General features: G+C 37.9%; 1 protein-coding gene across 2 annotated transcripts in view; it reads right to left on the reverse strand.

The window, feature by feature from the left end:
* Positions 1-4,070: 4,070 nt before the first annotated feature.
* The window catches only part of pcdh17 (protocadherin 17), a 36,315-nt gene continuing 18,340 nt past the window's right edge, over positions 4,071-22,045 (reverse strand). For both annotated transcript variants that reach the window (XM_077713199.1, XM_077713198.1), the window contains exon 5: positions 4,071-7,137. In XM_077713199.1, coding sequence (XP_077569325.1) covers positions 6,446-7,137 — 692 coding nt within the window. In that variant the 3' untranslated portion in view covers positions 4,071-6,445. The remainder of the gene's footprint in view (positions 7,138-22,045) is intronic.

The following is a 22,045-nucleotide window of genomic DNA, read 5'->3' on the forward strand; positions in this document are numbered from 1 at the left end:
ACGGAACTGACACTTGAAAAGAGGGTGTTCAGATGTGCGCTGGACTGTAAGCGCTCTGACACGGGCCAAGATACACAACACATGCACGCAGACATACTCACACAGTTGGCTGCTGATAGTCTGGGTGTTCCAGAAGAGTAGCAGAATGAGAGTAAGATGTCTGAAGGGCAGAAACATGAAAAGAGAAACAGAAAAAGACATAAATGGAAGACAAATACCATTTTTTTGTTGTATAAGCCTAGGCTAACATAATTTACAGAGGACCGAAAAAGCTTAATAGCTATTACATTCTATTTATTCAGAGTGGAATGGACATTTGACTGCTTTATATTCACATAATACGGGGGTTCCACACACTGATTCCAATGGGGAATATCATACCATAGTAAAACAAAACGAAAGCATATTTTACAGAGATGATTGAACGGATATATGTGATTTTATGTTTGCTGAAAACCTGTTAAAATCAGGTCGATTTGTATTTTGGTTTGGTATTTGAAATTTGCCCAACATAACCCAGCCACAGTGAGGCAAAAGCATTAAAAAGGCGTGAAAAGCACTGAAATCTGTGATAAATTCCACAATGGCGGATTGCTTCGGTGAACTAATGTGTGTGCACGTCAGATAAATGAACAGTGTTACAGCATAAATGTCTGGAATCGATTGAAAAGTTTACTAATAACAGGGCTCAATAGTTGAGTTAAGTTGATTTTAAATTCATGGTGGCATTTAGTGAAATGTCCTTTTAGGTTTTATGTTTCCAACCACTCAGACATTGACTATTAATTTAGAAGTGCCAAGTCTGTCTTGCAATGGCTAGGATGGAACTCTACATCTATTTTATGATAAAATTGCCTGTCTTGCTTATTGACCTTTTCATATACTATCTTCTCTCGGGATGGTAGCAGGCCCTTCACAAACATTTTCCTCTTTCATTGCCTTGGTTTAATAAGAAATACAGTAGGTACACGAGAACTTGGCATATATAGGTCTCAATAGGAGCTGGACAAAGGAGAGCTCCCAGTCGCACATTCTCTTTGTTGCCACAGGCTTGGCAAATCGAATTAAAAAAGAATACATAATGATTATCATTATTATTATTTTTAATAAACTCAATTTAACTCTTTATAGCAATGGTATAAAACTGGTGGCCCGAGAACCAGATTCGTTTTTAGGGGCCGTCATGACATCACAGCCTAAATGCAAGAATGCAACATATCATTACAAACATGTTGATGATGGGCCAGTTTTAGCATCCTGCCTTGAGTTTGACACGTGTGCGCTTAGTCACGTGTTAGGCTGTGTGCCCTTTAAGAACTTGTGCCATGTTGAGCAAGCCCCTCGTGCCCTGATTCATGCTTTTCTTCCCCACCTTTATCCACAGCTTGACTGCTGGGTATAATGGTCACAAAAGGTTTCTATATATAATAAACACAGGGTGGTCGCAAATTTGTGAGCTGAACCATTTCCGATTTACTATTTGTTGATTGGACTAATTAAGAGAAAGGTTTTACAATAAATAATAGTTAACCTATTTCCTCCATTTTTTTAAACATTAAAACATCAATTTGACGCATAACATAATGAGGTTTTCCGTTTAATCCTCCTTGATTAAACGGTAAATCTCTGTCTCACACATCATTCTGAACTTCATCGGATATATTTCCAAACACATCCTTTACATAAAATCGTTGATTTTAAAAAAATCCATATTTAACTATCAGCCAGCAAAGGTTAAAACACCTTTTGAATCATTGTGGAAAATGTAAAGAAAAATGAAAGGGCAAGATGACATTTTTAGTAATAGATTGTTTATTTGAACTCTTCATATTTTTCCACAATGAACAAAGCCTTTAGACAGTAGCAGTTTAAATAATCCATGTGGATTTCTCTCGTCTTCACAAGTTGCCTGTTGTAGCGTGGAACAATATACTGTGCAGTGCATTATTTTTGTTTGGGTTTTTTTTTTTTTTGGAGGCGGGAGATGACACTGACAAACACGAAATGCTTGTTGCATTGACCAAAGCATTCTGGTGTAGGTGTATCTGCACCCTGAAGCGACACAGTGAGACTGTGGGGTTGAGCCATTACAAGAACTTGCCCTAACAAACTGGTAAAACCAAACAATGGACTGAAATAATCTATTGCAGATTCAAGAAATACAGCTCCATCTGGAAATGATAACAAAATCTGAGAAGCCTCGCTTTGTGCTCCTGTTGCTAGTATTTGCGGTGACTTCTGTTTTAGGCCTTAACAGTTGTTAACAGGAAATAGACTGGAAGAGGGGCCATGGCTTAAGAGTTCCTTCCATATGTAAGAACCAACTACTTGCTAACCTGAAGTTTACACATGAACAGACAGTTGCTGGGTCCGGGAAACACCGTTAGAGGGGACAGGACTCAACTGTGGCAGTAAAACCAAATATTTTCCAAAAGAAGGCTTTCGGTAAAACAAGTATAGACAGTTTCAATTTAATTCATAGCATTCAGTATACAGTATATTTAACAGCAAGAAAAGAGATGTTTAACTTTACATGGAAATAAAGCAGGTTGATGATTTAAAAAAAATGCTTGATACTGCATGAGGATGGGGTACAAATAAATATAGCATATTCAATGAATAAGTTGACAAGAAGTGTTACAATTATCTTGGTAGTTATTTGCCCTCTATATTCCACCCTTTATGCTAAATTTAGGATACTTGCATTTAAATGAAAAGCAATGTTTCTAACAGCCTTCTGTGGGAGGAGGTATTTTGAACAGCTTTTTAGAACTCTCTCTCTCTGTGTATTGATGCAAATGTCAGGCTTTCTTTACCTTTCAAGAAAGCCAACAAAAACTCCTCATTTTAAAATCCGAAAATACTTCCAATTTAAGACAATTCTGTAAAGCTGTGGTTTTAAAACTTTTACCACAAACGGCCTTCTGAAAATATACTTGGTGCTCCAATACCACCATTGTGACTGCCGATACAACATCCTACAGTTTGAACACTGCCACGATGCTTAAAGGTAAGAAAAAAATGCACTTAAATGTCTAAAAAAACGAGTGATTTAAGTGATGAAATATGTTACTTAGAAATCAAATGCAACTGGTGGGTTGTGAAAATGTTTACGTCACTGTAAAATTCTGGTCGAACAATTGAGTACGTAATTCTTCATGTAACATTGGAGGGAGCCTATTTACCAGCAGTGGTTCTTGTATGAAGAACTGTCAAGATAATTTCTCTGAGAAACAGTTGTGATTAACGATACTATTGTTTTCTTTTAATTCTCCTGCTGGCGTAGCATTACAACACAAACACTACGAGGTCACGAAAAGAGAGATTTAGTGATACAATCTACCAAGGTGTACGAGTATCAATCCCTGTCATCACCTGGATCAGATCATTGGTAAAATATGCACAATTCCACAACCACTACGCACAGATTTTGTGTATGTATCAGTAAATTAGACCTCCAACGGAGAGTGAGTTTGTTTACAGAAAAGCAAAGCAACTGTACTTATGTGGCACCTGCCACATAGTTACAAAGTGCTTTACATGTGTTCACATTCTCACCAACGTTCATACTGCAGCTGCCATACTGCTGGGCACAATGAACCAATGAGGGCAGATGAGTGCAAATGGGCCAGATTAGAATATGCTTGTTTTAGATCACATGGTGACCCATTCTACCACCTGAGCCAACGTGATGAGGGAAAGGAAAACAAGCAAACTGAAATGAATGAAGACATTTTTAACGCACCGTTAAAAAAAAAAATCATCAAGCATTTTTTTATATTAGATTGTAGTATAATAGAAGTGTCATTGGCCATTTTTTTTAAATTGGCCAATTAGTTAAGAAAGTAACTATGATGACAGGTTTACTAGTGTGACACTTGTAGAAACACTACTCTGCTCTACTTGAAAATAAGACACTGTCACCAAAGGAGAATAAAATAAAACAAATCAGACATTTTGCAGAATAGGAGTGTGAAAGCAGCTGGTACAAAAATATGGAGACACAATCACAGATTAAGCAGGAGAAAATAAACAGTAAATTAAATTTGAAATGGACACATGAACTGAAATATCATTTCACATGTTTAATGATGTAGGATGGAATATAATATTCTTGCTGTTAAAACCCACATTATACAGTCCTCATTGAAACACACCAGGAGTTAAATAAATACTATATACAGTAAGCCACTGTTCCCCCTCTTGATGCATCTTGAAATCGTGGTAAAAAAACACATGCTAACAGCTGGGCTGTCTTTACTTTTGAGGAACATTAGAAAAAGCACCTCTCATTATTTCATAGAGTGGCAAAAATTTGCCAAATTTTGAAAAAATAAATGTCTGTGTAAATATTTTAAGAAACCCTCAATGTGACTATACTACGGTATAACTAAATAGCCAAGACATCAATTTTATAGCAGACAGAATTTCAGATGTCCTGATTCTAAGAGAATTCTAGTACGTGATGAGAAGGTGGACATTGATAAATAACAGGGACTGCAGAGGGGGAACCTCCTTTGGTCCTTTGTACAAAATGCACATTCTGGTGAACTGGGGTTTCATAAGCTCCACAGATAATGCACACTATATGTAGAGATAGTAAGGCAGTTTGATAATCACCGAGAAATATTTTCCTTATGGCTGTTTTTGTTATGTTCTTTTGGGGGATGGGGCAGACTAAAAAGAGAAACACCACCATATGCATACTAGCCTCTGTTCAAGAATATAGCTGCCCCGTAGAAAAATGAATGGCTCAGTGAAAATACCCTAATATAGTTATTTTGTGGTCTTTGATTTTTGTGTTATTGTTCTTGGTGGTTTTAGAGTTGTGTTGTAAATCAGCTAGTTGGCTCATCAAGCTTTCAAAAATTATTGTCTTGGATCCAGCTGAATCTCAGGGAGAAAAAAAATCTCAAAAGCACTCAAGCCACTTGGCAAATATGCAAAATAGGGGAGAAAAAAAAAACACCAACAAAAACCCAAACTAAAGCAAACTCACAGAGTTTGACAGCTACTAAGGCAACGTTTGCCAAATACAATATAAGCCCATGTATATTGCAACACAACTATATATTAATTTAATAAAATACACAATATAGCTTTTGTACACAACAATTTGGCTCAATACACAGAAATAGTAATGAAGTGAATAAAAATACGTATTTTTTGATGTTGACACATCTAAATTGAATACATTTATACATATAATGACAGTATGTATAGTGATAATGTGAAGGGACATTTTCGTTATTTTTTAACTTTTGTCATCAAAAAGAGAACCCATGTCTCGCTCCATCCTTGGCCTTAACGAAAGGACACTTTTTTTTGCTAAGATTCTTCATTTCTTCCATTTTTTTAAACAAAAAAAGAATTATAAATATTTTGTTAATATTTGGACATAATACATGGAATCTTACAAGAAGTTATCTATATAACCATATAGACTTTTTTTCACAGTGGATGAAAAATGCCCCTTTTTGTACAACTTGTGATTGCCACACACATGGGGAATTCACTGCACACAAAGGACTGAAAGCTTATGACGTACATGTATACGACAATTACACAGGTGGTCCGTAGTGTGCCCATTTTGGGTGTGTAGTGCGTCAGTTCTTGTGCGTGTTGTGCAAGTGTAGAAGTGCAAGGACACCGGTCAGCATCATAAATGTTTGAATAGAAGCATGAAGACAGACACTGCTGACACATGGCTAAGCATGGAGAGTGAAAAATATGGTTACATTGAAATTCTGGTTCAGTGGAGCAATAGTCCCCCATAATTCTAACCAGTTCGAAAAGATCACAATCTTTTGATCAAAGCCCTGATTACCAATCCCTTCAGGTACCACACAAAATCCATCACGCTTAACATCTACATTAAAATCACAAAACGTAAAGTTGTTTTCTGTATTTTGGCCGGTTATTGTTCCAATAGAATCCATTCGTCACAGATTGTCATGTTAATGTCCTTTCTTTTTTTTTGCCTCTCATCGTCTGTGGCCATCACACATAAAACAAATGAACCTACAAATGTGTAGGTTTTATCAAAAGACTCCGGAAAAACAAACTAATGAGCTGGTGGGCACTTGGATAATATCTTGCAAGCTGCCAGAGGCTCAACCCTCTGCTGTTTCTTGAAAATCCAAAACACAAATAACATATAAATTCAGTAGATTTCCCGATGTCCCAGTGCATTTTGTTCTTAGTTGGGATTTTTTAACTGAACTGCTGCCAAATGATTCCTAACAAAAATTCTCATAGTCAGTTCAGTGTTGGTACTTTTGCATACCGTGAGAAAATCTCCATCAAAACAGAAATGTTTGTATTACATTTGGTGACAGTTTTGGCTTGAGAGTTTTTGGATTCGATTTTTATTCCAAACGCAATATCTTGCCTTTGTTCTCTTTTCTTTTTTTTCCTTTTTTTTTCCTCTTTATTTATTTTTTGATCACTTCCTCAGTGTGGCTGTGCCCTCACTTCCTCTGCAGTCCTGCAAAAGCTTGTCAATGTCTCTCACTACCTGGTCAGCATCCATTGCGTCACGACTCACATCAGGCTCCACCTGCTCCAGCACACATTCCATTTCTCCTCTGGTCTCTTGACTGATTCTAGAACGGGCCTCAGCAAGTACCTTGGCCACCGGGTCTGATGGGGGCAACGGCGGATACACCCCGTGCTCCCTGTTTTGCTTGGTGGGTGAGAGGTATTGGCCATCGGGAGGTCCATAGTAGCCAGAGCAGCTGGCAAGAGGGGGCTTGCCTTCAGCGCCATCAGCTGGACTCTTAACTGAGGAGCATGTAGTAGAACAGCCCTTGACTGGACTGCCTGATGCCGAGGGAACCTCTTGGAGCAACGGGCTGAGAGCCCGTTTTGCCTTTAAGTAAGGCTTGACATTGGCTATGAGGATGGTGTGATCACGGCGCTCCTTGCCAAATGTACAGAATGTTTTTTTGCCATTAGAGTTGACAGTCTCATAGTTCTCAGTCTCAGGCATACTCTCCATCCCTGCTGGCACAAACATGTTGTTACGGTAATCAACTCCCTCTGCCTGGTTTCCTCCAGCAGGGAACTGCGGCATCCAGCAGCGGTCAGAATGACCCAGGACTCGGCACTCTTCTGTACAATTCAAACAGTCCTCATCTGCAAAGAAAAGGCGAAAAAGAGTTCATCACATAGTCCATTATTGTGACTTACAGAACAAAAAAAACAAATGCAGGCTACATTTATAAAAAGTTCCTACAAAGGAATATCACCAGACACTTTTTCAGCACACTTGGAAGGGGGTTACTGGCTACCATTTTTCAAAGCTCTGATCAAGGAGGTGGCAGTGTACGCTATGCAGGCGTGATGGGCACAGAGCTAGAGAAAACAACAGTTGTAGTTTGGCAAAGGCACCGTACCGTTATCATAAATTCATGTCAATGGGCTTTGAAGCCCTCCCTTGACAGAAACTCAGTGCCAAATGGCTCGCACCCTCCTCCCCCTTTATTTGGTGTGCGTGCGTATATTCTTTTCTTTCATCTCTATCAGACGGCTGCACACTTTGGCTGATTATGAGAGTGTTCATGCCTGTGTCAAATGAATCCAATAATAATATTAAAAAAAGAAAACAAAAAGGAATTTTTGTTTTTCTCCTCCTGGGCATCTAGTGAAAAATAGAATAAAAACAGATGGTGCCCCACTATTATTTTTGGGATGGGATAGAAAAAGTGAAAAAAAGCCTTACAAAAGTTGAAAAGAAACAAATGAATCCCTGTGTGGCCATGCAAAGATCAAATTGAGCATTTCAGTTATTGTTCCTTTATGTCTTGTAGCAAGACGGACCAAAGGTTATTACCGTCGGATCCTACATTTTGAAAATCAATTTCATCTTCAGGATATACATTGTCATTCATGTAAATGAATGAAATTAAAAAAAAAATTACAAAAATTCCTGTCTTAATGACTGATAATGGTCATTTCAACAGTAAATTTGCCCCCAAAATTGAAGAAAAGTAGTTAGGGCAGACTTGTATGACCGTTGTATTTCAACGTCGAAGTGGATTGACTAGAGTTGGGTGTTGAAGTGGGATTGTGCTAGTATAGAGTATGTGCTCGAGTGCCCTTGGTCAGCTTATCTTTGGTGTGTAGTGGCTCAGCTGCCTATATACTATAGTCCATGGAGACTTGTCTCCTAAGATGAAAAGATGGAATCAACACATTGCAAATGATTAAAGAAGCCAAAATGCTCTGAAAACGGAAGCTAGACATTTTGCATGTTAAAGCCATCATCTGAAGAGGAAACAAGGTGGGCTAAAAAGTAAAAGGTCAGGGTAGCTTGAAAGCACTTTAAATGCTTCGGGCGGAACGGACACATCTGCAAATTGTACAAATACTACCCATGTACATTTGTTTTTATTAACATTTAATTTGAGCAACAAGTGCATTATATATAGGATGTACGAAGGAAAGGAACAGTCAGCATTTATAGTTTCCATCACAATTGGTTGGTGAAACTGGTCAAATATAGTGACATATTTTAATCAGTTGTACACACTGGAGTTTTAATGTAATGAACTAGTAATGTTGTCATTATCTGGAGAAAAAAATGTAATTTTTCTACTGGGTCAAACAAATCTCTTGTTTACAAATATTTAAAATTGTTTCCCATCAAATCAAAATGACGTTATTTGCTTCTCTTTTAATGAAAAAATAATTAAATCTAGCCCTGGGAAAATTTGGCAAATTGACCTATCCAAAAGAACCACTTGTCCCCTCGTCGCCTATATTCCTGTATACTGCATATACAGGTTAAACTGGAGGAATGGCAGCTGACAAATTGTTGAGTGCATCTGTGGCAGACCACAGACGCACCTGCCGACCTGAGGGAGCCTACTGTGTGTGCATGGTTTTCCATCTGTGTGTTATTGTCTTTTTAATCTCTGCAACTACTGCTAGTCAGCCCACCTGATGCAGATCATTTGACAAAATATTTAAATTGCACATATGCGAAAATAAAACAACCACAAAAAAGTAGTAACAATGGTACGAGATCTCAGTTCACCAGTTGATGAAATAAGGATATTTTTTTTCAAGTGTTGTTTAGTGTAATGGTAATTTCATGTAGTGTTTCTGAATAGAAATGATAATGTCACAGTCAATAAACACAAATTTTACTGAGTAAATTAGACGGTATACTCAAGTCATAAATAGTCCCGGTTAATTTATCGTGACATTACTTTTTAGAGGACTAAAAAAAGGTTGTTACAGTATTGTGTGTAATGAAAGAAGAAAAATTACTGGATAAAAATGTACAATTCTTGATCTTTAGGAAGGTGGTCAAGTACTAAGAGATTTGGGCTACGGGCGGCTTAGCAGAAAATTAGGAAGAAAGGGATTTAAAAAAATCATCGTAATAGCTTTCATCACAGTGGGAGGCAAGAGAATGGGAATGCATAGCAGGAAATGCTTGGCAGGAGCGGTAGGGGAGCCTGGTAGTTGGTGATACTGAAACTTAACCAAGGACATATATTTCAGGATCAAACATGTCCTCTCATCAGGCATTCCGTCACAAACCACAGGGCCTTCCATCAGCTAATGCCCGGCTAAGTTGTTCAAAGAACACCCTGAGGAGAGAACATTTATGGGAAACAGAGCCGGGGATACAAACTCAGGAAGAACGGAACAGGGAGTGTGAGCTCATGTTGTAACAAAAACAAACAGACAAAAGTCTGATCAATGATGACCAAGCATTGCGATCTGGTGGGGGTTGCGTGAAAGGTCTGTTTGTTGTAGAACGGGGGAAGTGCTGGGCTTCTTGCCATGCCAAAGCTTGTTTCAGTTTGCACCAATCACAGATGACAGTCTTAAAAAGCAAGATCAGTACTATATGTGATTAGAGCATGTGCAAGGGTCTGTCATTTTGGACGTCAAATTACAGAAAATATAATCGAACAAAATTGTGCTACCTAAATGAAGATGATGTGCAAGATAATAACAAAAATCCTACAAGACTGTGGAATAAAAATCATGAACAATACTTGATCTCATATGTAGTCTTTTTAAGTTAAAAAAATAACATTCATTTTTTGGCATCATTGTTTGTTTTGCGTCTAAATTATGTTATTTTTACTGATGTTTGAGATAAATTATGAACCCTGTTTCAGCAGTAGTTGCTCTTGCGGTAAATAAGAAATGATATTGTCATGAGAGTGGAATAGAAACGATTGTGTACAGCACTGATTTGAGTAATAATGTGAATTAGCTATACTGGTACACCCCTCCTACAACCTTATTTGAAGGCCTCAGGATTTCAGTTTAAATACTTAACTTTGCACAACAGCACATTTCTAGCATGGTGGTCTATAACTAATCACTAGCAAGCGTTGTGAATAACTGGCCAGTTTTATTCAGCGAATGTAGATAATTACCACAGCTATTCAGCTATCCTTTCACCTGCAACAAATAGCCTACGTCAACGTAGTGATTAAATGGAAATAAAAAGATAACGCTCGAGTCTGAATTTTTGGGGATAAAAATGTATCTGCGGCCAAGATGTTTAATATCTGATAACCTTCGCTTTTGCTGCCCATCATTAAAGGTTATGCATAAAAAAGTGGTAATCAGGGCAGGAAAAAAGGTTTAAGACTGAATGGTGATGGAAGCAGGAATCACTACTCATTAATCATTACTTCCGAGTTGCCTTAATGAAAATGTATAGGATTTTTCTTTAAGATAAAGGGACCCACATCAACTTTGCCATTGTCTATGAGTAGAATATAGATATTTTCTAAATATAAATCTGAAAACTAGATCCACGATGAAAAACATGGACAATATATCTCTTAAAATGTTGAAAATCCACAGGGGATTGATTTATATTGACATCATCCAGAGCCAAGTTAAGAAAAATACTGGGTTAAGCAAGGCTGTTGCTTCAGTCGATTCCATAGAAGGTTTTAAGCCATGAGATAGAAAAAGGCAGTTGCTCTTCACATCTCCCCAGGCTATAGCTCACTGTTCAACTCATTTCTTCACTCCGTGAGTGTTTTAATGATGGCACAATTTCAGTTTAGCGGCCACTGGCAAACTACTAACTAAATTATAGACACCTGTAAGGACCCAAAGCTTCTCCTGGCACAGCTTCCAAATATTAGAAAACTAGCCATAGTTTACTTTAACTTTGATACAGCGTCATCATGCAAATAAATCAGTTTTATGTCACTGGTACCTTTTTCGGTAAATGCTTACATTCCTAGCTGTTATGGTTTTAAGCTTTTACACATCTTTTCTGCATGTATATCAGCCGGCCCAACCTTTGTCATTGGCCTGGATACATGTAAATATTAACCATTGCCCTGGATAAATGTAAATATTAAACCTGAAAAAAACAGGTTCATGTTTATAAAAAATAATAAAAGGCTGCAGATCAATAGTAACTTGTAAATTTGGCACGGGAAGAGAGAGACATGGGAGTAGCACTAAGGATGGCAACAAGGGGGAAAAGAGAGGGACTTATTAAAATATAAGGCGAGAAGTGTGCTAAATCAGTAGCTAATCCGTCGCTTCCACTAAACCTGTGTAATTAGGACATAGGGGATTGCACTATGACAAGGGATGTATTTTTGCCTTTTCCCTTTTTGTGTAATATTCATTCACATTACCACAGTTTATGGCAGATTGTCTTCATAATATAGTTCATGAGCATATACGTTTTTTTGGATGACCACTCTTAATGATTTACTTATGTTTTAAGATGGATATCTGTATCACAGATGACTGCACTTTGTCCTGGCTTCTGTCATCCACTGAGCTGCTTTCCACACCCAGTGTATGACATTGTGATGAGTATGGAGACACCAGGGCATTGCACGGAGTAAACCCAGAACAGCCACACCTGTCATATCGTTTGTATATTGTTTACATAAGGAATTGCATCTGTCAATTTTCTCAAAAAAAAAATCATATTTTGAAGCACAATTCTTTACATGAAGCCATTGCAATGAGAAGCATGAAAGAAAAATAAAGGTCTTAGCCCCCTGGAACCATTTTCATCTCATGAATGGCCCATTTGTTTTTGTAACAAGCATGTGTTTGTTGTTAGAGGATGAAGGCTGCCCTCTATAAATAGTTGCCTACAGGCAACAATAATTCCACACTGCCCTTTACCGGCCAATTCCCAACCTCCAGAAGACTGCCCTATTCCTAACTAAAATTTTGCAATTAATCACCATGATGCAAAAATAAAAAATCGGGCTCAGAGGATCAACAGATAAAAAATAATCCCTGCAACATAGCTACTAAGTTTGAAGATCAGTCCACGAATGATGGAGGAGTAAGAATACAAAATTAGTGTCCGCAAGAAAACAACAATAATGTGAGGGCCCACTTGACCAGTCTTCAAGCTGTAAAAAATAAGTAAAAATATCCTATTTAATATCAAGCAAATTAAGTCCCCTGATTCGCCAGTTTCTCAGAAGATTAATGAGCCACAAGCCATTTTCAGAAACCACTATTGTATGGCCAATTCCATCAAAGCAACAACATGGCCGCAATTTTCGTATGGTTTTGTAAAATTCATTCATACATCTTCCGTACCACGCATCCTGACTGGTAGCCAGTCAGTCAGCCGTAGATCACACAGAGAAATAGACAACCATTCACACTCCAAATTATAACACTATTGAGGGGGAATCGATCCCATGCTTGCCCGCACCGAAGTCAGGCAAGTGACCCGCTACACCATCAGGTGGTTCCAATATTAATCAAACTAATTTTAAAGATAATGTTATATTAAAATGAAACTAATAAATAATCAATTAATAAAAATGACCTCTAACTATCCTATCCCGATGATTTGCGATGCTTGAAAGATCCAGCAAGTGGTTTTATTGAATGATATAGTACCAGCAAAGATATCGATAGTTTGCTGCCATGTTTCACAAGGCCTCAAGCCTTCACAAAAAGTGCACTATGTTGAACAAAAATTAACATGATGTCAGTAATATGAAGATATTTTACACCACATATGCACACAGAAATATTTTAGTCTTTAACAGAAGACACTCAAAGGATAGAAAAATATGAACAGAGCATGAAATAGGAAACTGTAAACCACATACGTATGTCCGAGCTTTTATTAAGACCATCCATCTAAGTGAAGCTTTACCAGACACTATGCAATCTTGTCATATTGAAGAATTTTAATCTTTTTCTTTTATACTTGTTCACTGTCTGTCTCTCTGGTTGTCGCTCTCTTTTGAACAAAGGGATTTGAAATATTCTGGGTGCCACTGGTTTGTAGAAATAATCATTCCCATGTGTACTGCTTAAGCAGGATTAGTTTCAGATTGTCAGTCTCAAAATAATTATTGTAACTCAACCCCATAAACATGTAGTACATTATACACTGGACATATGACAACATTACTATTAACATTACAAGGAAATCAACAAGAACTGTATTAATCCATTTAGGGAGATAAGAACAATGAATTAAGAACAGAGTAAAAATGAAACAAGCATTTTGTGGCTAACTACACTAAAATATGCTTAGAATATATTTATACTGTTACGCCAGATTGGCTAAGATGTTTGATGACCCTGTGGCAATGCAGGAATTCAAATCTATTTGATTCTATAATGGAGCCTCTAAATTTATTGATATCCCCCGTCTTTATATTAAATATGTGTAGTTTTTCTGGTTTTGTTCCTTTGATGTGGTAATAAATATATCATGTATCTATAAATTTGTAAGGAATAAGGTACAATTATTAAATCAACACTGCTCAGAAAAGGTCTATGACCAAGCAAGAATGCCTGCTGCGCAGTTACAAGAACATAAGGGCAGCCAATGTTTTTGACAGGTAACCTGGCAATTTTAAGAAGGTCACTTTAATTGAGAAATGCTCCATTCTTATTACAAAAGTCTTCTTTTTGGTCTCATTGCATTTCAAGCCGCCTGATGGTGTAGACCAGGGGTGGCCAAGTCCAGTCCTCAAGAGACCCTATACAGTCTGTTTTCCATGTCTCCCTCCACCAACACACCTAAATCAAATAATCGGGATCAGTATGAAGCTTCTATACAGCTTGCTGGTGAGTTGATCATTTGATTAATTTGTGGTAGAGGAGGGAGATATGGAAAACAGACTGAGGACCTGACTTGGCCACCTCTGGTGTAGAGGTTCACTCGCCTGACTTCAGCGCGGGCAGGCAAAGGGTACCCGTTGGTGGCGGCATGATTGTCAGTGCAAATGGTCGTCTGTCTCTCCGTGTGACCTACGGCTGACTGGCGAACAGTCTAGGATGTAGTGTGCCTTTCGCCCGAAGTCAGCTGGGATACGCTCCAGCAACCCCCGCTACCCTTACAAAGATCTGCAGTACAGAAGATGAATGAATGAATATTGCATTACATTTTTTACACTTAATGTACAGCAGGGGAGTATGTAGACCTGGCAAGTAAATGATAAATCCCATTATAAAACACACTTTAGACTACAGACAACACAGCATGACCTGCTGCACAAACCCATAAAGTATATAATAAACATTCAGCACATATACCTGTGAGACTACCACCTATATGAAAACAGTAGTCCAGTAGGTTGGCATTTGATCTTTTGTGCCAATTACCAGCAATGTACTGTAGGTCCTTGAATGATATTGTGTGAATTACAACTGAGGTTAAGTGAAAAGGTGGGGAGAGGTAGTTCGAGTCAATCTTGGCTTTCTCAACCCTGGGGCCTAACACATTTAGAGAGCTAACTGACATACTTTGGATGTATTAGCCACAGTGAACCCTGCCAACCTGTCTTCTCCTGCTCCTCCTCCTTCACCATCTGTCTATCACTGCACTCTCAGCTCTCTAAAGGACTGTGGAACATGCCTAATGTTTTAGAAACATTGCTTTAGCATTGACATTCTGCTGTACAACAGCCAAATTGGTGTTTGCAGTCTAGACACAGGTTGCTTATGTTTCTTCATAGATAAACACTTACACTAGCACGCACTCCTCTGTGTGATTTGATTAAATGAAATCATCAGAAATACAATAACGGTCTATTGGTCTACCCACGCAGGGGGGCAGGGGGCCGGGGGGGTTCCTCAATCATTCTAAAAAGAAATGTATTTTCTATCTCCATAACTAATTCCTACTTTCTTTGCATCTCCCATCTTATTTTCCCCAGGAGACCGGTGGATTTAAAAAAAAGGCAGGGTTCAAGTCTTGCCTGCTGTGATAAAAAATGAAAATAATACAGAACAGCATAATAAACCGATCTATCTAGTGAAAAGAAATACTAACAGGCTAGCAGACCATTTTCTTTGATAAATTGATGCATCAAATTTCAAGGTGAGAAAAACAAAGCAACTTCTTTTTATGACACATATTTCTATGTGGTGGTTTAAGATTAGGGTCAAAGATTATAAAGCTTACATAAAATAAGAATGGGATTATAAGAGATCAGTGATGTAAAATTGCAGATGACATCAGCAGTGGTGAAAGCACACCTGGATTTTGAATCATAACATGTCAGCTGAATGTCCTGTTGGACAGTCAAAGCATCAGGGTTGGAAACGATCAAACAATCTATTCCTGGCAAGAGAAAGTGTAATCAATATTTGGGAAGGACATCCAATATTCCTGAGAGGGACTCAACTGCAGATGCAGTAAATCTATTAGATTTGGGATTAATAAACTGTAGTAGGGTCTCAAAAATACAACAATACACAGCAAACACACAACAATCACAATTCTGAAAGATGGACCAGTAGCACAAAAATACATTATAAGATCTAAAAATATTCTCTGTCATGAGATCAAGTAGGAATAAAAATAAATGTACATACGAATTTAGGTGAATTTCAGTCATGAAGTCCTTAAAAGGTCTCCTGCAATTTGTGCACCACCCTGCTTTTGTAGTTTATTTGACAACGTTAAGCTACCAAACCAACATTTATTTAATCTGATAGGTTGACGTGAGGTATTAAAAAACAAACATTTGTATTATTTATTTTTTTGCAGGATATCCACCAATGCTTGTTTGTACGTGGGGTTTGTTAGTTTTTTCATTCATAAAGATCGGATGACCATTTATAGCAACGAGGCATCGGATACATATCGGCCTCATGTACAAAAATGAAAATGGCCCAGGTCAGATTTGAAAATATCAGATTTGTACAGTTCTTATACATACACCCACACTCATGTACTACATACAGTATATATGCATACCCTATGTACATTTCTATTTACACATATATAGTAATTGTAGCTGTTCACAGTGCTTAGTGATTCTGTTACTTGATAAAGTATATAATTAATTGCGATGTAATCCAATCACTAAACAGCAAATTCCCATCACTGTGCATACTAATTAAATCTGTGTTCTGTTTACTTTTTACTAAAATACAACCAGAAAAAGTAACGCTACATTTGTGACGCCCTCAGTTATGTGCTCGAACTCTATCTCATCCTCCTGATCACCCTGAACAGCATTATCACAATCCAGGGAACTAGATTATCCCTCAATTGAACTTCATCCCAGCTGATCCCCACTTGGGATCTGATAAGAGGGAGTTGTACCACACCCAGATTTTCTACTTGTTAATCAAGATATATGTTGATCACCTTCAAGGCCAGATGGACAGCTGCATCCAAAACATCACAACAAAAGATTCTTTCAAAGAACCAGTACATAATGCAACAACAACATTCTAAGAAACATTGTATATGAGTTTCAGGACTACCATTTACATTTTACACGCTGTCAAGTCGCCACTCATATTGTTGTATTGGGTGTGTACACTACCATTTTTATAATGCCACGCTGCTACTTTTTTAAATCTTTTTTTACACTTGATTATTGATTTGTGATGACTCTGTTGGTTTGAGTATGGAAGCGTGCATACAATGTGCATGAATCAAACAAAAAGAATATCGAAGAGCACTTAACATGTGGGATATGTTAATAGCTGTGCAGCCAGCCTCTGAAATCAAGATAATAGATCTGAGTTGTGGTTTGAGGTTGGATGAGAGGTCAGCTATAATTGGCTGTTGGTAATTACAGAGGCATCTTAAGATAGCAAACATGTCCAAGGGGTTTAGGTGACCTATTTTATAACCACAGAGATTAGTCAAATGTACAAATCATAGTAATAAAAAATAAAATTCTCCTCCATTAATATGGAAACACCAATTAAATCAACAATTCATCCCAAATCTGAGCCTATTGCACCTTGCCATGCAATATGTTTGTGGACTATTTATTGATTGGGTTGAAACTACTTTTTTTCTAGCCCATGAAGGATCATACGGCATCAACACCTTGCTCCTACCCCTCTTTATTCAAATATTCACACTTGACACTCCCTTCAACATTTGCCGTGAGCAGTGAGGGTGTCATTTTCTCTCTTGAGGGCTGCTACCCTCAGAAAGAAGGCAACTCGGGGACAATATGAGTCACCCAATTAAAGTTGTGTTGGTCTTGCAATTCCTCAAGGGATTGCCTTGTGGCAGTTTAATTAACAAAGTCCCTTATCTTAATTTTGCAGGATCAAAATGTATCCAACCAGCGGTTGTCGTAGAAAAGCATTCCCTGTTAATATTGTTGCATTCTTTGTAATCCTGCAAATTATTTCTTCTATACTACTTGGATGAACTGGTGATCTAGTAGCCATCACATCAGACTCACAGTTCTGAGATCAAGGGTTCAATTCCCAGTGGGGTACAACCTTCCCATTTGGAGTTTACTCTGGTTTCCTCCCACATCCCAAAAGCATGCACAGTATGCTGGAGTTGACTTTGGGCCAGAGGCGGGGGGGACACCCTGAATCGGTGGCCAGCCCACCGTAGGGCACTAAGAGACGGACAAACATTCACGCTCACGCTCAAACCAAAGGGCAATTTAGAGTGTCCAATAGACTTACCATCCATGTTTTTGGAATCTGGGAGGGAAAAAAACCTTACAACAGATAAACATGAAAAAATGCCCTGCTGTCTTTGGACAGAGGACAGATGGCAATGGAGTGGCCTGGGTCCAAGAAGTGACGATGTTCTCTGTCCAGCCATAGGACAATTTTGAGTATTTAACCATCTTCCCGTGCACGCTTTTAGGAAATTCTAGGATTACATATATTTTTCATAGGGACCAATTTCAAAAGTCTTGTTTGGTGAATCTTAGAAGCTACTATGTTTTTATGAAGAGACTATGAATTCATTTAAAATTCTAAGATGTGCAAAATTGTTATTTACAAGTGAATTAGAATTATAGACGCAAGTTATTTGATGAGTTACTAAATGGAGAAAAGAGTAAAAACTTAAATAGTGACTACTACTAACCTAGTAGAAACAATAATGGCAAAGATTAATAGCTCAAGAAGTAAGTCTGAGCAATCTATCAATTGTTCCCAAGACTGCAGACCCACAGAATTTGAGAGTGGTTCCTATGGGTGAATAAGAATCATGGTGTGAGTTTACAAGGCAAATGCTCAGAAGTTACCCCCACTGCCAGCCACAGAAAAAAAATACATAACAGAGCCCCGCCAAGCATCGTCCACTGAAACCCCCAACCCCCATCAGCCTAACCCACACACAAGCACAAAACTTAAAAGAAATGCTCAAGACTGGACATTAACCTTCACAGAATGCAATAACAACAATAGAATTTTAAACATCTTTGTGTATTTCTGAAAAAGTAGACTAATCCATCTTAAGCTTCCATAATGAGAGAGAAAGATTCCTAAGACTGTGATATCTTCCATCCCTTCACCCCACAAGATTTTAGGCTTTCTGCAGGATTCAAGTAGCTTAGCCATAAATCTCCTCACTGCTGTGTGATACCACCATATCCTCTAAGAGAGGGGTGACCACACAATCTGGCACGTGTGTGGGTAGACAATTTGGCTATGAGGGGTGCAATGTTGCAAATTGAGAGTTGCTGAAGGTTTTCATTTTTCACCACTAGGAAACTAACTGCCAAAGCCGCCATGAATCTGGCCATCGGCAAGCCAAGGACAGGCCACAGACGGCTGAGAAGAAGAGGAGAACTAACAGATGAAGGGCTCAGAGACAAATCCTCTGTCCAATGGAAGAAACATGAGCATCTGGATGCTGTTTTTGAGAAGTTGATTTTCTTTCTTATCCATTCGACAAAGCATTTCTGCAGCGTTTTTCAAATGATTGTCAAAAGAGTCAGAGTTAAACATAACTGGATTCCTAAAATATAATTGTAATGAAAAAAAATATGACACAGTAGTTGAGGCTGTATTTCTGTGACAGCGATAGCATTAACACACTTGAAAATCAGGAGTAAAAAAATAACTCAATAAATCATGTTTTAATCTGACATGCAATAAAATCTCGTAAAACCTTGACACCTCAATATGGTACCTGTTAAAAGCAATGTTTGTAAACTGACTAATTATGATGCTTTCTTCGCAGATGTTTAATCATTAACATAGGGACAATGACTTCAGCAAGATTTACGCATTAACAAGGTATTTTCTACATACAAATGGAAGAAGAGTTCAATGAATGTAAATTAAATGTACAAATGTAAATTTTTCCTATGTGTGAGTTAATCTGGAAATAATTGTATTACAATTATGATGCTTTCCTTTGGACTGTATGTGCTTTTATCAAATAGGTAGCACCACAGGACAGGTATTTATTTATACAGCAAAATTCCCATTTTAAAAACACGCATTTGTGTAAGCCATGGGAGGATTGGCAGCATAATTGCTTTGCTATGTAGATTCTGGCTTCAAATTAAGTCTTTCATATACGCATCTTTGTCACAGTAAAGCTGTGTGGCACTCTAAATCCAACAATTCCTTAATGTGATTGTTCCCTGTCACATCTGGCCTTGCAAGTTCCCTAGAAAACATATTACCTATTAAATACAATACAGATACAATTACTAAGAGCTGCCCTGCCTAAAAAGTTTCTTTTCTCATTTTATTTTTCTGTTTTCTGTTTCAGTGTTAGTTTTGCAAATGTTTTACATGCAGATACTACATATTGGCATTAATTAAACCTCAACTCTCCAGTTAACAATCTATTTTATTTTAATAATCTACTGAAGAAGAGGGTACCCCAACCATTGACAGAAAATAAATGTATTTCACGGAGTTGATGTAGTGTTTAAGATGTGATAAATGTTAGGCGTAAACTGTATATGGTGTAGGTTCTATCAAACACCCCTACCGCCGCTTTGTGATGCACAAATTGAATGAGATCTTGAGGCCGTTCTTACAGGCGATTTAAGAAAGCTTAACCCAAGTTAAAAGCAGTTAATTTATTTACTATGTTATTTTGAGAAAAAAAAAATTGCCATCCTCAGATGTGGCCAAGTGGTCAAAATGTACACAATCCTCTGAAACACTGATCACAGTCTCCATGAGCTTCACATTCAGGCAGTTGGCTGATTACTGGTTTGAAGGTTAACAGAGGTTTCAAAAAGTCACGGTATCAGAAATGAGATGCTGAGATTTGCAATACCAGATAATTAGCTTTTTGTTGGAGTCTGCACTTTGCAATGTGATTGGCTGCTTTTAAGACTTTTGACAAGGGGGTCAAGGGGATGCTTTAAAGTTAACAAGCAAAGTTGCTTAGCAGCATATAATGGAGGGTGGGGATTAGTTACACTGAGCACAGACTGTAAAGAAGAACGACACAAAGTGTGAATGACAATATTTGTAGTGTTTGCTGGTTCTTATTTGAATCTTAATTCAGGGCACCACTATGATAAACTCCGTAGTTTCTTCCATATTTGTGAAACACAAATTCTGGGTATTTGGGCGGCACACATTCTCTACGTTGTGTCTATGGGCAGAAGCCCCAAGTGGCTGAAAATGAAATTTTTTGAGAGACAACCAATATGTAAATAATCCTGCCCCTCATTTTTATTAGTTAGATTAACATTTAACTATTGTGCGGGTTATCTTTGTAGTGGCATGTAGAACAGTGATCAGGTATCTACTTAGGACCACATTACTTTACTTTTTAAAACCAGCTCCCTGATATTGGCAAGTATTTGTAAATTAATATGAATTAGAAGTAATATTCAACAATTAATACTCAACACATTCCGGCAGATTTCAGGCACTAGGCAGGCTGTACCCTAAACTAGTCGCCAGCCAGTTGTAGGTCACAGAGAAAGACAGAAAACCATTTACATTGGAAATCGATCGCACAATGCCCACACCAAAGTCAGGCAAACGTAATTTAATAAAAATAAAAAAAAACGTATGGCTCTCTCAGTCAAAGGTTCCCGACCCCTGCCTTAAAAGAACCTTTACAGCAAATAATCTGAGAAATGTTGTGGCGCTACATTTAAACATGTCATCAACATTACTGTTCACTGCACATCTATTCAATATATGCATGTTTCTTAACCTAATAGATTGCATATTGACACAAATAAATACCATTCGCAAAGCATGACCTTTGACTTATTGAAGCTATTTACTGGATAAAAACAGGGTGTGGGGGAGTGGAATCATTCACAATGGCCACAAGTAACTGAAGAGTTGATTTTCTTGCACTTGCTCAGCCACACATGACACCGTCTTCCCTTGCTCTATAGAGGAAGTGCTTGTTTTGGCATCACTCCCCCTCTCAAACATGCTTTTAAAAGAAAGCCAGAGGCAGTTTGATTATCATCCGCCGATCACGGATAATTATGATTCTCTGTTACAGCCTCTCTCTCCCAACTCCTCCTACCCCACCCCCTCTCTCTCATCATTTCCTTGAAGACTGCTATCAGTGGATAACATCTCACTAAACCGGTATTGCCTGTGTGTGATAGTGTCTTGACCAGTCAGTTAGTATAGAGGCAAGCAAAACACTCCGGTCACACCACTGAAGCAAGACAATCTAGTATTCACATCTGTTGAAAGCATATTACAGTAATAATTAATCAGTAATTATAACTAACGGAAAAAAAAACCCAGCATCTGATAAACCTAAGCTTAATTAATACATTGCCACCAATTTTGCTGGGCTAATTAATCAATTCTGAAAATGAGCAATGATGTGAAGATCTTCAGATTATAAGAAATAGGTCTACAA

The sequence above is a fragment of the Stigmatopora nigra genome, chromosome 3 (assembly GCF_051989575.1).
Source record: "Stigmatopora nigra isolate UIUO_SnigA chromosome 3, RoL_Snig_1.1, whole genome shotgun sequence".
NCBI classification, from domain to species: domain Eukaryota; kingdom Metazoa; phylum Chordata; class Actinopteri; order Syngnathiformes; family Syngnathidae; genus Stigmatopora; species Stigmatopora nigra.